Below are 17,711 nucleotides of genomic sequence, written 5' to 3'. Positions count from 1 at the left end.
TTTGCCCAGCAGTGGGACACGACGGGCTCCAAATAATAATAATAATAATAAGATAGGGTTCTAGAGTAGCCTAGGATTCATTGACCATACTTAGATATTATGTAATGAGATATACTAGTTTTTATAAATAAACTTCATTTTAATTAATTTACAGTTTATTTTCTTTATCTAATTAATAAATACATACTTAACATTAAACTTATATTAAAAATGAGGTTAAATTGGCTGTTGTTTTCAAGTAGTTATTTTATTATTAATTATTTCATTCAGAAAAGTTACAACTTCACACAATCATAAAATCATCATCGCGAGCTGACGGTGAGTGGCGACACCGCGGACCCCTATTCCAGAGGGCACTTCCATCTAGCCCTCGCCTCTGCGCTTGCCTTAACCGGCCGGCCAGAGTGGATTCGCAAGAGCGGGACCTATGCTCCAGGTTGGAAGTGTAAAATGTCATAACGCCGGCGGCCTGCTGAATGGAACACCAGGAACCAAGCTACCGCAGACTCACCTCTCGACAACCTTTTAGCCACTCTCAAGTGTTGCTCTGTTGTCGCACCGTGCGTGCGGCCGTTTTGCAGGGCCCACTCAATGAGTTGGCGAGTCACCGCCTGCCTTTTACAATTGTGAGACTAATTGTCACGGCAGGTGTCCGATAGTCTCCTCCCATAGCCCTTTAACCAGTTCATCCAACTTTCAAAACAATAACCTATGACCTTAGCTCCCATCGCAGCACAAAAGTGCTGCACTGCAATAGTCTTTGCACCTGGCGGGGACCATCTCCGGTTGTATCATATTGTGCGCTCGGGGATGGTATCCGCCACGTGTATCCCTTGCCTTTAGATTAAAATGTCTAAAAGGGCCTCTGTGCTGTTGGCTTCGGCCCCACGCATGCCTCCCAAAGGTCCGGGACCCCATGGTCCCGAGATATGGAAAAGACAGACAAATAATAATAATATTAGCTAAAAAATATCGAGCATAATGCTCGACGTCTAATGTCTAATGATTAGACTTTATGTTCGTCGCGACATCTATTGACAAGTAGCAGTACTGATAATTTACGCTAGTAGACGGGATAACGCTAGATGTAGTAACAAATAACTTGCATTTACTGATAGATAATTGATGTAGCTCGGAAAGTGGCCAAGTTAAAGTGGTACTGGGCTGGCCACGTTTGAATGACTTATGGGCCAAGACTACCACGCAGTGGGAGCCCCTCTTGTCAAACCGAGGATCCGGCAGACCTCGTCGGCGATGGCGGGATAACTTAGACTCCTTTTTGAGAGACTGGTCAATTGTCGCACAAAACCGAGAGGAATGGAAAAGAGTGGGGAGGTGAGGTGTAGGTACACACACGTACATAGACCACCCACGAAGGATAGGTATGTAGGTTGCATCAGCTAACCTTGGCCTACATTGTACATTTCCAATAACCTTGTAATGCAACCTACATACCTATCCTTCGTGGGTGGTCTAAGTACGTATGTGTGTGTGGACCTACACCTCAGAGGTCTTTGCCCAGTGGGACACAATAGGCTCATAATATATATAATTTTTTTTTTTAATATACATGGAGTTACAACTCTTCCCTTACTTATTCCTCTATGATGTGCGGAGATTTTTCTCGCGAGAGTCGCGAGTGCGGACCCGGCTGTAAAGGTAAACTGATATTTTTCCGTGAGTGATACGGTCCGGCCACATTTGTCTAAGCGCGACAGCGGTGAGCGGCAGCCATACGTACGAATGGAAAGTCCCATCGCTGTGTCTCGCTCTAATGTATGGCCGCCGCTCACCGCTGTCGCGCTTAGACCAATGTCGTGGCTGGGCCGATAAGCTAATAGGCGTGCGTTTAACGAGGTTCAGGTGTCGGCGAGTAGCGCAGTGAGCGCGTCAAGGAATTGCGCGCGTTGAGCTGTGGGCAGTGTCACGACAGAGGAGTCCACGTGGTCCAGAGACACGGAGACGCCGCTCTTGGCCGCCGCTTGTGAAAATGCCGCGCCGAATAAACTGGGAAAAATCCATACTAATATTATAAATGGGAAAGTGTGTGTGTCTGTTAGTTTGTCCGTCTTTCAAGGCAAAACGGAGCGACGAATTGACGTGATTTTTTAAGTGGATATAGTTAAAGGGATGGAAAGTTACATTGGCTACATTTTGTCTCTTTCTAACCCCCCACTTCCCTAAAACGGGAGGTGGAAGTTTGTATGGAGTATTCCGCAATTTTCGAACTAACGCGAGCGGAGCCGCGAGTGAATAAAATAAATAATTGACTTTCCACAACTTGCCACTGCTGAGCACAGGCCTCCTTTCACGCATGAGAAGGCCAATGCGGATTGGGGGTTTACACATAATTTGAATTTCTTCGCAACAATGTTTTCCTTCACTGAATAGTTAGTGGTAAGTTAAATTAGCCTAATGAGATGTGGAGTTGACACTATGGGGTTAACCTAGAGTAACTATACAGTAGACTTCACGTAACTATATTTAGTTAGATAGAAGAAACATGTTAATCTATTTGTATAGGGGTAGAGTATGTCACATTTAGCATTAACATCGTTACTTACTTGTGATAGGAAACATGTCTCATGTTCTCGAGTGTTTATAATTGTTATGGTTTTGCAATTAAATACCACTTAACAATGTTTTTTTTTTATATTTTCGTGGATTTCTATCTAAAAAAATTGACGCGTAAAGCTGTGAGGAGGGACGCACTAGCTAGATGTTATGATCGAGTTCGAGCACGAAATTAGTTATAAACTTACTTAGCGGGTTCCTGTCTCCGGGGAGGCACCCCCAGCATGATGCAGCGCTGGCTGTCCAGCGGCGCGGAGGCCACGAGCGCGCGCGCGCCCGCCGCGTCGGCCGCCCAGCGCGCCGCCACGCCCAGCCACAGCGGGCCCGCCACCCGGGCCGCCTCTGGCGTGCCCTGGAAAACCAAAACAAACTCATTAAAGACTCACAGTATACGGGGTGTATATTGATACCGGGTCAGTGAGGGCAGCCCCTGGATCCTTCTAAGACCACTCGAAATGGTGACAGAAGACCTTTCTTCGATTTTCAGTTTATGAAAATTGATGTTTACAGATTTTAGAAAAAACATACCTACAGGTTGCGAGAAAAATATCATTTACCGCAAACTCTTTTTTTAGATGCCGATCGATCCCTAAATCCCATTCCTATCGAGGATCAAAAGCTTATATGCGACCAAAAAAATTCCGGCTAGTAAAATCCACAAATCAAGAAAAACGTTTTCCATACATATTGTAGTATAAAAAATATTATTTTTATTTTTACAAAATTTAATGCGAAACAGATTGTATGTCTAAACTTCATACACACTACTTTTTTATTATTTAGACCTAGAATTTAACGATCTTACCTCATGAAAGTCATGAATGATAAAGTGTGTGAACGGTCCAGCCAAATATAACGCTCTTGCTGATAATGATAATGTAGCGCTACATAGCCACAGCTTCTAATGACAACTGTGCGGACTGAATGCCTAGACATAACTCATATACACTACTATAATTTAGACCTAGAGACTAGGTTTTACACTATAAAGATTCTTACCTCATGAACGATGAAATATGTGAACGGTCCAGCCAAATGTAAGGCCCTCGCTGATAGAGTAGCATTGACTAGTCTAGCCACAGCTTCTAGTGACCACTGTGCGGACTGAATGCCTAGACTTACCTCATGAACAATGAAATATGTGAATGGTCCAGCCAAATGTAAGGCCCTCGCTGAGAGTGTAGCGTTGACTAGTCTAGCCACAGCTTCTAGTGATCGCTGTGCGGACTGTATGCCTAGGCGAAGGCTCTCGTTTTCGCTTTCTAAGTCTAAGGCGGATAATGCGAGTTGGAAGCCTTCGGAACGGGGTATGGTTTCCTGAAATGAAAAGTTTTTTTATATTTTTTGAAAGTCATTTAAGTATACACAGTACATATCGGCCTTATGGAATTTGCATCTTGTGCCATATTTAATGCCACATAACCTAACCACAAAATTATAATTTTGAAAAAACCCCCGACCGCGACATAGTAGACTGATTTTCATGAAACATGGCTAAGAACACTCTCGACTAACTCAGCTTTCAGAAAAAAAAAACTAAATCGGTTCATCCGTTCGGGAGCTACGATGCCACAAACAGACACACACATAAACAAATAGACAGACACGTCAAACTTATAACACTCCGTCGTTTTTGCGTCGGGGGTTAAAAAAATGAGACGGTAAATATAACATTTTTGTTACAACTCAGTATTGTTTGTCAGTTGTTAAGGCAAAAATAAAGTTTTCTATGGAAAGACACTTCTAGCTTGCATTTTAAAAAATTTGCTATTTAAAAAAAAATACTGGAGGTAAATGTTGTACAGTTAGACCAACCTAAGTTGAGAACAATTGTTACAGGAATAAAATAAAAAATTAGCAATTAAGAAGTTGGGAACAAATATTATTTAAGGCGTCACTTTACGTGCAGTCTTTATCAAAATCGTTGTCAACTAAGTTTGGTCAGCTCTATTAATGTTGTACAAGTGTGCGAGAGAGACAGACTTACGTGTTCGAGCAGTGCGGCGGTCGCGTACACGGCGTCCAGCGCCGACAGCGGAGGCGCGTGCGCACGTCTGCAAATGTACACCATCATCATCATCACATATTTTACAGTGACGGGTTAAGAATTTCACCACCCCTTTCTTCCCGTGGGTGTCGTAGAAGGCGACTGTGGGATATGGGTTAAATTGTGGCGTAGGCGAGAGGCTGGCAACCTGTCACTGCAATGTCACAGTTTCGTTTTCTTTCAACCCCTTATTTGCCAAGAGTGGCACTGAAACTTGAGTAGTTTCATGTGCTCTGCCTACCCCTTCATGGGATACAGGCGTGATTGTATGTATGTATGTTGTATGTAATCCTGTGAGTCAAAAGACTCCCGAAAAATACGACAGTTTTCAAATAAATATATTATTAAAAAAATTAGGAGTGAAGAACTAAGGCTTTTAGCTAGCTTAAAATACATTAAATTATGTAAAAATCTAAAAATAGGAGAAAAATCAGGACTTTTTACGAAGAATTAATCAACCCCTATGCTATATCTTAATGTATCAAACGAAAATTATCTAGAATGTCATACCTGAGTATATAAGCAGTCTTGGACACGTCACGAAGCCCTAGACGGCCGCCCGCTGTTTCTAGGGCTTCGAGCAAGCCCCGGCGGAGTTCCACGTCCATGGAACGGTATGCTTGCCGTGCTTGTTGTAACGGGAATCTACAATTACAATTATAATATTAAACTAGATTTTTTCAATTAACGTCTATTTATATTGACCAAACAAAGGGTTATCAATCAATCAATCAATCAAAATATTCTTTATTCAAATAGGCTTACAATAAGCACTTTTAAATTGTCAACAGTGTACAATATTCATCTTATTCTAAATATCAGAGCAATTTATTGGTGCAATAAACAATATTGTTTTAAAACTACATTGATTTAATAAAATGATATCAATCTAAATTGTATAAAAAAATACTAGTATAAAAACTTCTAGAATAAATTCTAAATGTCAAAAAATTGTGTAAAAATACATTGAATTATCAATATCATCATTAATAAGCTATATAATTAATGGTTTTCAGCAATACTTGTATCCCACAGTGTTTCATCATTCATGTAGTCTTGTGTGCTATAGTAGGCTTTAGAGATCAGTATACGCTTTACATAATGTTTAAATCGATTAAAAGACAGTTCAGTGATGGCATTAGGAAGTTTGTTATAAAATCTTACACAATTACCCATGAATGATTTTTTAATTTTATGGAGCCGAGTGAAGGGCACTGCAAGCTTATGCTTATTTCTAGTGTTTATATTATGTACATCACAGTTTTTCTTAAATTTACAAATGTTTTTATGTACATACATAATATTCTCATAAATATATTGACAATGCACTGTCATTATATTAATGTCCTTAAACTTATCTCTAAGTGAGTCTCTATGGTTCATTTTGTATATTGCTCGAATAGCCCTCTTCTGCAGAACAAATATGGTATTTATCTCTGAAGCACTGCCCCATAGTAAAATACCATATGACATAATGCTGTGAAAGTAACTAAAATAAACTAATCGAGCTGTTTCCACGTCTGTTAACTGACGGATCTTGCTCACTGCAAATGCTGCAGAGCTCAGTCTATTCGAGAGGGTAGCAATATGGGAACCCCACTGAAGTTTAGAATCTAAAGTTATGCCAAGAAAAACTGTACTATCTACCAGTTCCAATTCCTCATCCTTCACAACGACACTTGCTTGTTCATTTTTAGCATTACTCGTTACAAACTTAATACATTTAGTCTTTTTCTCATTTAACAATAAGTTATTAACACTAAACCAATTAACTACTTCGGAAATAGCATTGTTTACATTTTCACAAGTTTGTTGCTGACGTTTGACTTTGAAAATAAGGGAAGTATCATCTGCAAACAATACTATATCATGGTGGGTCTTTACAAGATATGGCAGGTCATTAATGTAGATAAGGAACAGGAAAGGCCCCAATATTGATCCCTGCGGTACACCCATAGAGACTAGTGACCCCGGTGAGCGCTGTCCATTCACGTCGACCCTTTGTATTCTATCGTGTAAGTAAGATTTGACTAAATTCAGTGCCGATCCTCTCACTCCATAGTAGTGCAATTTCCTGATCAGTGTTTCATGACAGACGCAATCGAAAGCCTTAGATAAATCACAGAAGATACCCAAGGCATCCTGTGACTCCTCCCAGGCATCGAAAATCTGTTTGATTAGCTCAACACCAGCGTCGGTTGTTGAGCGACCCCGTGTAAAACCAAATTGTTTATTGTGCATTAAATTATAAATAAATAAAAATAAAATAATCTTTATTGCCACATCTTAATACTAAGTATACAAAACATTACATTATACAGTTTAAAGGAAAGAATAACAAACAAAGTAAGATAACAAACAAAACAAAACAAAACAAACTTAAACTTATTAACTTAACGTAAGAACTATTGTTAACCTATACAAGTATATTTGATGAGGCAAAGGGTCCCAGTCTCAGCGTGTGCAGCGCCAATGGCTCTGCGCTGGTTTTCAGACTGGTCCCGGACGGGGTGGGGACGGTCGTTGCTAACATGTGTAAAGTAGGGTTTTCTGTGCTTTTTGGGGTACGTGGTGTTTGTATGTGTAGTGTATGTGGTGTAATGTGTGTGTAATAGCGTACTTAATTGTGTCTTGACATTACATAGAGAAGATAAATATATAAATAGATAAATAAGACGGAAAAAGGTACCAATGAGTAAATTAATAGATAAATAAATAATTAAATAATAATTGGAGTTTACAATTTACTTTGGATATTTAAGAAATGTGTTCGAACTAATTGTTTGTATTTTAAAAATGCTGACGGTTCTCGCAATGGGGGTGGAAGGTCATTCCAGACCTTACTGGCGGCAAATTTAAAACTCCCTCTGAAAGCTGCAGTTTTGTGAAGTGGGGTTAATAGTTTCGTGCATTTTCTGAGCGACCTTAAGCGCGTATCTTTTACCCATTTCAGTTTATCAAACAGATAACGAGGTTTTTCAAGGTCTAACACTTTCCGAACGGCGCAAGCCAAATGCAGTCGTCTTCGATTTTCCATGTTCAGAACATTGTATTTGTTAAGAAATGGAGTGATGTGTGATCTGCATGGAACTGTATAGCAGAATCGAGCACATGCGTTCTGCACCCGCTGTATGGCCTTCTTTGTTATAGCTAGTAGTCTCGGTCCATAAACAATGTCGGCATAGTTGAACAGTGAGAGAACTAGTGACTCTACTAGAATTTCCCTGGCTTTAACCGATAGATATTTGCGGATATTGTATAGCACCTTAAGTCTGTAGAATGCATTCCGAATATTTATATTTACATGTTCTATATAACGCAATTCTCCATCAATGATTAGTCCTAGATTTTTCGCGTGTTCTGCTTCAGTGACTATCTCCTTATTAATGCAGACTCTTGGTTTTTGTGTTTTGATTTTTAAGCGCTGATATTTAGTGCCCATTACTACGAACTGGGATTTAGACGGGTTTAAAACCAGGTTATTCTTGATTGCCCAATCCGCCACTATATTTAGGTCTTCGTTAATTTTACTCACTGCTGAACTAAGTTCACCTGGTGCAAATGAATAATATATTTGGGTGTCATCTGCATATAAATGTGCTTCACAGTGCTTTAAATTTTTTACAAGGTCTGAGGTGTACAGAATAAACAGCAGAGGACTTAAAATAGACCCCTGAGGAGTGCCACGACTGATCACTTGTGTAGATGAGTGCGACAACTCACCCTTATTATTCGGTATTTCCACGTACTGCTTGCGATTTGTCAGAAATGACTCAAACCACTGACACGTCTGTGCGGAAACACCGTAGTATGCCATTTTTGATAGCAGCAGTATTGGGTTAAGGCAATCAAAAGCACGTGAGAAGTCCAGCAAAACGAGGATAGTTCCTTTTCCTCTGTCTGATGCCGCGATAATGTCATCTGTCACGTTAGCCAAGGCAGTCGCCGTTCCGTGCTTACTACGAAAACCGGACTGTATGCTAGGTAGTACATTATTATTTTCTAAGTACATAGACAGTTGCTGACTGACAATTTTTTCAATTATTTTAGACAGTACCGGGAGAATGCTAATCGCGCGCAGATCTTTGTACTGCTCAGTTTTGCTGGACTTAGGTATTGGCTTCACCTTCGCCAATTTCCAAGCCTCGGGAAAAATTTTAGAAGAAATTGAGGTATTAATTAAGTGGGTTATTATCGGCAGTGTCACATCCAGCGTAAGTCGAATCATATCAATGTTGATATTATCGTAACCACTTGCACTTGTTTTTATTGAGTCAATTATTTTACGGACGTCGCTATCTGAACAGCACTTAATGTCGAAGACATTATTAGTCGGCTTCTGACCTTCAAATATTTTTTGCATTTCTTTATCTGTACTAGAGCTCCCTGGCAGCGTCAAAAAAAAGTTGTTTATTTCATCTGGTTTACATAGATGTTCAGGTATAGTGTGTCTATCCGTATCTCCTATACTCGATGAGTTTTTTAAGTGCTGCCACATCTGTTTTGGACGTGATTGGTTTTTATTGACGTAAAAATTGAAGTAAGCAGTCTTTTCCCGTTCCAATGCCCCAGTAGTATAATTACGAAGATCTTTATAATATTTTCTATGTACCTCATTATTTGTTCTTTGAGCTCTCTTTAAAGCAGCATCGCGAAGGCCCATCATGGTCTTAATATTTTCTGTGATCCATGGTTGCGGCCTATCCGTTATTTGCAATCGACGCATTGGTGCATGCTTGTCAAATAGGTCAGATAAAAAACAATTGAATCGACTTACTTTACTTTCTAGGTCTGTTGTGTCCTTTATTTGGCTCCAAGGTATCTGTCTAAGATCTGCACGAAAATTATCTATATCTATACCATCCAAAGATCTTTTATAGATATATTGTTTGACTGGTTTGGGTTTAACATAAATTAATTCTGCGATTATCATAGCATGATCGCTTAGAGTAGGATTATGATGCACATTTATTGTTTTACAGATAGCGGGACTGTCTGTTATAAAGAGATCTATTATAGAAGAGCAATTTTTTGCGACTCTAGTAGGTTCACTAACGATTTGTTCCATACTTCTCTGCGATAGAAATGTAGATAATTTTTTGGCATTAGGTCTGTCCCAAAATTGAACATCAACATTAAAATCAGTCAATAGGAATATGCCCTTATATGCTGCAAATGCGTCTAAGGTTTCATTGAGAGAGTCTAAAGCGCTGTCCACTGACACTGATTCAGGCCTATACGCGGTGCCGACCGCGAAGCGCCCCACTCCGCGTATCTGCAGCTCTAACCACATTTGCTCTAGGGAGGAGGGCGGATGCTGTTTTATTAGTGCACGGAGATTCTTACGAACGTAGAACCCTACACCCCCTCCCCTGGCTGTCGACTGTCGTGGGTTGCTTTTTAGGATATAACCCGGCATTTTAGGTATACTTTTTTCCTCGCCGCTACGTAACCACGTTTCGTTCAATGCTAAAATGTCTGGCTTATATCGGTCTAATGCTGCGGCAAGCTCATCACGGCCTGTGTTTAAAGATCGCACGTTTAGTAAACCTAGAATCAAATTAATTGCTTTTTTACTCTTTTTATTCATATTTATAAAATAACTTATAACTGTGTACTATGCGGTAGTGATGAGTAATGCCTATGTGCTGACTTCCAAAGTGCAGTCTGTCAATTAAATTATCAAATTTGACACTTGTGTGTAATATTAATATGTCTGTGTCATATACAAATTTATGTTGAGTGAAATGATTTGATGGACAGGAATACCGTTGGCAAATAAAGATACATATAAGAAAATGTTTTTCTGTAGTTTGTACACCCACATCAACACTTTCCTGGCAAGTTCTGTAGTGCAATGACATCAATATTAAGTTGTATTTTTTTTCATGTAATATACACAATGCAATGTACCCTGAACAGATGTAATCACTGATATAATTATTCCTGTGTGCTAAATTAGACACTGATTTATACTCAGCAAAACAATGTAATGTACCGCAAACAATATACTCATTCTTTTCAATAAAATATAATAAAATAAAATATACAGCAGTGAGAATATATATAAGTCTAATCTTCAGTATACATTTCGTCTGACATATTATGTTCAATATACTATGCTGTGGCAAATAATCTATAGTATAAGCATTAATTATTTCAAACGAATTATATCCCTCATTTATTACAGTCTGTAGGATCCACACCAAAAATACGTACTACATCTTTTTCTGAGGACACACGTAGCGTTTTGCTGTCTTTGCTGTCGTTCCTCTTTGCATATATGTGCCCGTCTCTCGTCCACACGAACCTCCAGCCGGCCGAAGCTCCCGCTTGCCGAGCTTTCCAGAAAAGCGTACGGTTAACTTGCGTTAGTCTCTCGTTGACGTATACTCTTCGGGGGCTATGAGTTGCCAAACCGATGTCACTGGTGTCGAGACCACGACGTACCCGCGCCTTTCGTAAGATCTCATCACGCAGCAGGCGCCTAGAGAGGCGCACGGCCAGGGGGCGTGGGCGTTGCACTACCGACGATTCGCCATCGATTTCTACGTTGCCGGCCGTTTTTTTTGGCGGCCCCGCTCTGTATGCGCTGACTACATCACGCTCATCTAGCGTCACGCCCAATTTCTGCGACAACGTTTTTACGATGTGTAGCGTCGACTCGCCTTGAAGCTCGGGAACTCCAGAAATTTCAATGTCGTTAAGTAGGAGCGCTTGGTCCCGTTCGTTTTGTTCAGAGTGCATTCGTTCAATTGTATCTTGCAATCGTGATATTTGAGGTGCGGTACTAGATTTATGTTTTAACGCTGATAGTTCCGCATTTAGACGTACATTTTCTGTCTCTAGGTCGGTGACCTTTTTGTTTACTTTGGATAGCTCGGTCTGCACATCTTTAATTTGTTCGTCCAAGAAGTCGGTGGTCCTTGTGAATTCTGCCTTTATCCGACTAATAGCGTGCTCGAACTCACTTCTCATTTCCTTGAAAATTTCCTGTTTCATCGTGCCTAAATTTGAGTCTATCCTCGCCAGGTCCTGTTTGACTCCAGCGAATTTAGTGTCCAGTAGCCTTGACATCATATCCATGTTGAATTCGGTCCCAGCTGTGATATTTTTAGAAACGTCCTGATCAACCGAACTGGAAGTGCTGCCGTCGATCGTGTAGTGTTCGTGCTGCGGCTCATCGCATATCGACATATCCGCATCACTGCCCCCGGGCGGCGAATTTTCGTAAAGCCTATGTACTGGGGTTCGATCTCCCTTTGGTCGTCTGGTGACGTTATTGCAAGCCGTACATACCCAAGTGTTCACTTTTTGTAATTTATTTTTAAAATATTCATATGGTATATTTAGGCAAGCGTAATGATACGCGCACTTACAACCCATGCAAGTGAGCAGCTCCTCCCGATTTACAGGCTCAAAACAGGCCGCGCAATTCATATTTGTATTTATAACTCTGTGGTTTTGCTAAAATTATGCTCAGCTGATCGCTGCTCCGCGCGACCGCTTATCTTGTTAGGTGAATGACCGCAACACCGGGCGACCTTGACAACTTGCACCGACCGCTTGCGCATCGACTAGAGTGATTTGCTTATTTCGCCGTCAATTCACACACTAAATTTTAGTAGATCACTGATTATATTAGTCAAATTAAATGCATTATTGATGTTAAAATGTTGCAATAGCTGAAATAACACTAACTTTTCAAAAATTTTGCTGAATGTCGGTAACACTGATATCGGTCTAAAATTAGTGGGGTCGGATGTGCTACCAGATTTAAATAATGGAATGACTTTACTGTGTTTCATAAGATCAGGAAACTCACCACAATCAACACTGTTATTAAAGATAACTACCAAGTCAGGCGCTACAATTTCTATTAAAGATTTAACACCATGGACAGAGACTCCTCAAAGGTCACAAGTTTTTTTAACATTAATTGATTGAAATGCCTTAATTATATCTGAGGTACTAACATGTTCAAATACAAGGTCTCTACTACATTCTGTCACATTATCTTCTAACAATGTAACGGCAGATGCAGGTGATGAATTTAAGTGCCTAGTTGTGGAAACTGGTATATCAGTGAAGAACTTTTCAAATTCTGTTGCTACTTCTAAATTGGAATCTACAATTTTGCCATCAATTTTTAATTTCAGTTCATTTGTTCTTTGCTTTGATCGACCAGTCTCCACGTTAATTACTTTCCACGTTGCTTTAATTATATCGGAACTACTTTTAATTTTCTTGCTTAAATAATTACGTTTAGCGGTATGACAATCTAATTTAAACTGTTTCGAAAATTGTTTGACATGTTCTTTAAATTCATCACTCGTATTAAACCGCCGTTCCTCATACAAGGCATACAATGCACGTCTTCGTTGATGTAACTCTGCAGTTGCCCACTCACTAAAAACTGATGCATCACTAACCGTGACCGTTTTTGTTGTAAATATCGTATTATAATTTTCCATATATGTGTGAAAGAATGAATTATACATATCATTAGGACTCATGTTTGGAGACAGAACGGGTAGCGCCTGAACTAAACTCTGTTTCATTCTTTCCACGCGGTCCGAGGTTACTGGTACAAAAGTTAACTGTTTTTTCAAGGTATTTTTCCTAGCAGCTTCAAATACCATTAATTGACCTAAATGGTCGGACTCTAAATTGCTGATTACATTTTTTGTAATAGGAAAAATATCTGTGAAAATATTATCTATACAGGTTGCACTAGTAGCAGTCACTCTAGTAGGCTCCATAAAAATGTGGTTCAGATTACATGATTTGAAAAAATTCAACAGCCTACAACTTAATGTCGAATTTTCTAAAATATTTACATTAAAGTCGCCGCAAATAAGTAATTTCTTGCTGGAAGGCGATATTTTCAGTAGCACAGATTCCATTATGCTTTCAAATAATTCAAAATTACTTAATGGCGGCCTATACACGCACACAACAATAAATTGCTCCAATTCTACTGCACTTAGTTCTATAGTCCGTTCAACAGACATGGACACAATATCCTTGCGTTCCTTAAATTTTAACTGATTATTTATTATAATTAACGACCCACCATGTATGGAACTATGCCTGGTGAACGAACTTCCTACCTGGTGATTAATAAATTGAGGCATTAATTCATTATTTTTTAACCAGTGTTCAGTAATACATAAAATATCTATATAAAAATCCTTCATAAAAAGTTCAATTTGTAAATCTTTACCTCTAATACATTGAATATTTTGATGCACCAGGTGGATATACTTCCCTTGCTTACAGTTTTTTTCCTTATATTTACTTAAGTCTAGATTGCCAGAGACAGAATCTTTTGTCTTAAAAGCTAGTTTAAATCATTGGTTATGACTGGAACCAATTCCAAGTTCATACTTTGCTGCTCAATAGGAGCAGAATTGTCTGCCAAATTTTTGGCAGAAATGTCAAGTAAATAGGATAGCGATAATGCTATTTGTCTTTTGTAATAATTTGAAAGGTAACAATTACCTTTAGTCAAAAATACCATAGGCATATGGTATTTACTAACAAATTTGTTAGTGTCAATTATGCTAACCTTACTACTATATGTACAAAGATTATATAAAGCTATATTTAACTTATGTCTAGTGTTATTTTCTGCCTCTGACATTTGGGAACAGTAGGGGAATGTGAAAAAAATAATTTTATGCACTGCCATTGAGTTTAACTGTTCAAAGTATTTGACCAAATTATTTTTGTTCACATTGCCCCTATTTCCCATAAAGATAAGCAGTGTCGTCTGAGAATGAATATCACTGTCATTTAAAATTTGTTTTAAAATATTTTCAAAACTACTATGAGGCAAACAATGGTTGATTGTACTAAGTCCCTTTAAGTAAAAGTTTAGAAATGAGCTCATATCGCTTCCAATTTCATCACAGTACATAATAACATTAGGCTTAGGTATACATTTTAGAGAAGTGTCGAAAGAGCTACTACCACTTATATGCTGTTGTTGTAAACTGTCATACAGGCTTGGGTAGAGTGTGCTGGTTGACAAATCCCCGGTCACCTGCTTACATGCACATGACTGGGCATTGGTCAACGACTCAAAGCGGTCTGAATTATGCTTTATCTGGGATATTAAGTCATCCATAGCCAAAGAATATTCATTAATAACTTTTTTTGAACTTTCATTTATGCCTTCCAAAGATTTTATTGAATCCTCCAAAGTCTGAATTTTTGATTTTAACGCCTGTGTGTCAGTTTCATACTGTAATTTACTATTTTCTAACTGAGCAGAATACAAATCCAACTTATCCACTAAGCCTATATTAACTTTACAATATTTTAATTTTTTAAAAACAATTTATTTATTTTTGACAGTTTTTCTTTTTTTCTAATGACTTTATTCAATTTAATATATTTCTTTAGTTTGTTTCCGCTGCAATTTACTAACCTTGGTGTGGTGGTATCATTGGCTAAATCTGTAGTGACCAAAGGGATTTCAATTGCTGCGGTAACCAACTGGGAGTCAGGCCGGACCAGTTCCTCGAACAAGGTCTGAGTGTGTGCCGCAGCTGCTTGGTTTTGGGCCTCCCGTAGCTTGTAGATTTGTTCGTGGGCGTCGTGCAGTGCTCTCTCCAATGAGTCGATGTCTTTCAGGGCCTGTTCATATGCAGCATTGCACTCCATAAACCTGTCAACCGTCTCCTGAAGCCGGGCCCGCTCTGAATTTACATTATTGTAATCACTCTCTAATGAACACAGTTCCTTTTTCAACTTATCGTTCCTATCAATTACTAATAATAGCTCTTTCTCACTGTCTTCTCTTTCACTGAGCAATTGAGCACTAAATTCCTTGGATTGTTTTAATTCCAGCAAGGTAAGTTGGAGCTTATCACACTTTTCAGGCTCCTGCTGGAGAGCCGCTGCTGCGGCTGCTGCAGCTGCTCTGCGTGTTTGCATTGTAGATGGGTTTTTAATGTACTAAACACTAAAACAAAGCAAGAAATTGCTTACTCAAGCTCAGCGGTTGCAGGTAGGTACTTACATGAAATAATGACGCTTAACTATGTCTACACTTGTTCTAGCCTTGTACACACGTTAACACTGAATTGAAAAACACAATTAACAATAACTAGTGACAATACGACCTAGAAAGTGTACAAAGGCGAACAGATATTTCAAATTTATAACCTATAACGGCTACAAACCTGATACATCAAAGACACTGGTAAACGTCACTAAAACACTTCACTTATTATATTTATACAAAACTTAATGTTAAATCTACTTAGTTTACACTTAAAATAGTAATTATTACACAAAATATCCTTAAAAAATAATTATTTTAAAGGGACCTAGCAAAATCAGCTGCTTATCGTTTGACAGCCGGGGTTGCCATTTCCAGTTAGGCCAAATCTTAAAATTAGTTGCCAAAGCGGACCCCAGGCCCCGTAGCCGAATGGCATTTCTGCGATGCGAAACGCCGCATTAATGTAGTCTGGCTTTGTCGCGCCAATACGCAAGAGCTATCGCTATAGATAGATAGCTACGAAAGGGATATCATCGTGAGCGTTTGTGCATTCGGCTACGGACACAGTAGGCTCTCTTATCCATAATCCTACTTCATTACTAATCAAATAAACCCCCACCCCCTCCCCCCGTATGCTGCATACGGAACGAGTTAACGACCAATTAAATTGCACCACTTTCATTGGTTGTTATCTCGCCTGCGGGGACTCCCCGTATGCTGTATGTATACCGAACGAGTTACCGACTAATGAAATTGCGCCATTACATACTAACAAGGCAAGTTGAATAAAAGCTTGTAAAAAGTATAATTATTTACCCCATGTCAGCTAACAGCTGCCGTAATCTTGACACGCCAGCGAGGGAATGTAGTTTGAGGAACGGTCCTATAGAGGGGGAGTGTTTCAGCGCGCTTTCCAGAGACCACCAGCGGTACAGCGGCAGAGGGGCGTCTTTCTCCAACACTAGCTCCACTGACTGAAAATAAAAAAAACAATTGTTTAAAAAAAAACTATTTTTAATCTTGTAAAGGTAGGTACATGAAGGGCCCTTATGTTCTGTGTTTATACAGGGACATTCTAACTATAGAATGCCACATATGATTATGCACATATAGATATTTACCTATAACGATTTTACAATAAATAATGTTGGGCGGCACCTAGCGGTTTGTTCCAGGTTCGTCGTATTCCTTTTTCGTCGTATTCCAGTTTCGTCGGATTCTTGATTCGTCGTATTGGTGTTTCGTCGGAATAATCTATTAATATATAAGTAAATTATATAGGTATATACTTAGAAACGGGGTTTTAACCATGTATAAAGTGTAATTATAGTAATTATATTTATAATTCCGACGAAACAGTAATACGACGAATCAGGAATCCGACGAAACTGGAATACGACGAAAAAGGAATACGATGAACCTGGAACAAACCCACGCGAGACCTTCCTTCGATCTTTAATTTATGAAAATTGGCGTTTACAGATTTTGGAAAAAACATACAGGGTTTAAAATTTAATGTGAAAAAAAAAATTCGTACAAATTGTATGGGAAAAGATTTTCTCGATTTGTGAATTTTCTATCCGGAATTTTATTTGGTCCCATAGAAGCTTTTGATCCTTGATAGGAATGGGATTGACTGACGACAAAAAAAAGTTTGTGAAAAATGACCTTTTTCTCGCACCCTGTATTTGGTAGCTGCCCTCACTGACCCGCTATCTAAATACACCCTGTATAGATAAATACATAACTTATATACATAGAAAACATCCATGGCTCAGGAGCAAATATTTGTGCTCATCACACAAATAAATGCCCGGCAAACTTTTGACCAATACTTAATTTCCAGTGTTAATTTCAGTTGAAAGATTTCTTGCTGAGCAATTCCCGAAAAGTTTGTACATTTGGATCAGGTCTCCGATTTTGATAAAAATAGTTAGGCCGATTAGTCCATGATGCTGAGCAAGATCCACTAGGTTTCCCAAAATGTCCTAGGCAGTTTGTATGAAACCTTCCTTTTTTGTTACCAGATTTCTATACATTTTCGGTCTTCTATCTTCTATACATCTTGTTCAGCAT

At 39.1% G+C, this 17,711-nt stretch overlaps 1 protein-coding gene across 1 annotated transcript in view; it reads right to left on the bottom strand.

Annotated features, from left to right (window-relative positions):
* Positions 1-1,008: 1,008 nt before the first annotated feature.
* Positions 1,009-17,711, bottom strand: part of LOC125236379 (cell division control protein 45 homolog) — a 32,281-nt gene continuing 15,578 nt past the window's right edge. The window contains exons 6-11 of the mRNA XM_048143162.1: positions 16,452-16,609; positions 5,132-5,266; positions 4,562-4,628; positions 3,697-3,891; positions 2,763-2,926; positions 1,009-2,007 (exon numbers count right to left, since the gene is read on the bottom strand). Of these exons, the coding sequence (XP_047999119.1) occupies positions 1,860-2,007; positions 2,763-2,926; positions 3,697-3,891; positions 4,562-4,628; positions 5,132-5,266; positions 16,452-16,609 (867 nt within the window). The 3' untranslated portion in view covers positions 1,009-1,859. The remainder of the gene's footprint in view (positions 2,008-2,762; positions 2,927-3,696; positions 3,892-4,561; positions 4,629-5,131; positions 5,267-16,451; positions 16,610-17,711) is intronic.

This window comes from Leguminivora glycinivorella, chromosome 19 (genome assembly GCF_023078275.1).
Source record: "Leguminivora glycinivorella isolate SPB_JAAS2020 chromosome 19, LegGlyc_1.1, whole genome shotgun sequence".
Classification (NCBI taxonomy): Eukaryota; Metazoa; Arthropoda; class Insecta; order Lepidoptera; family Tortricidae; genus Leguminivora; species Leguminivora glycinivorella.
This window is presented reverse-complemented; position numbering and strand designations above follow the sequence as displayed.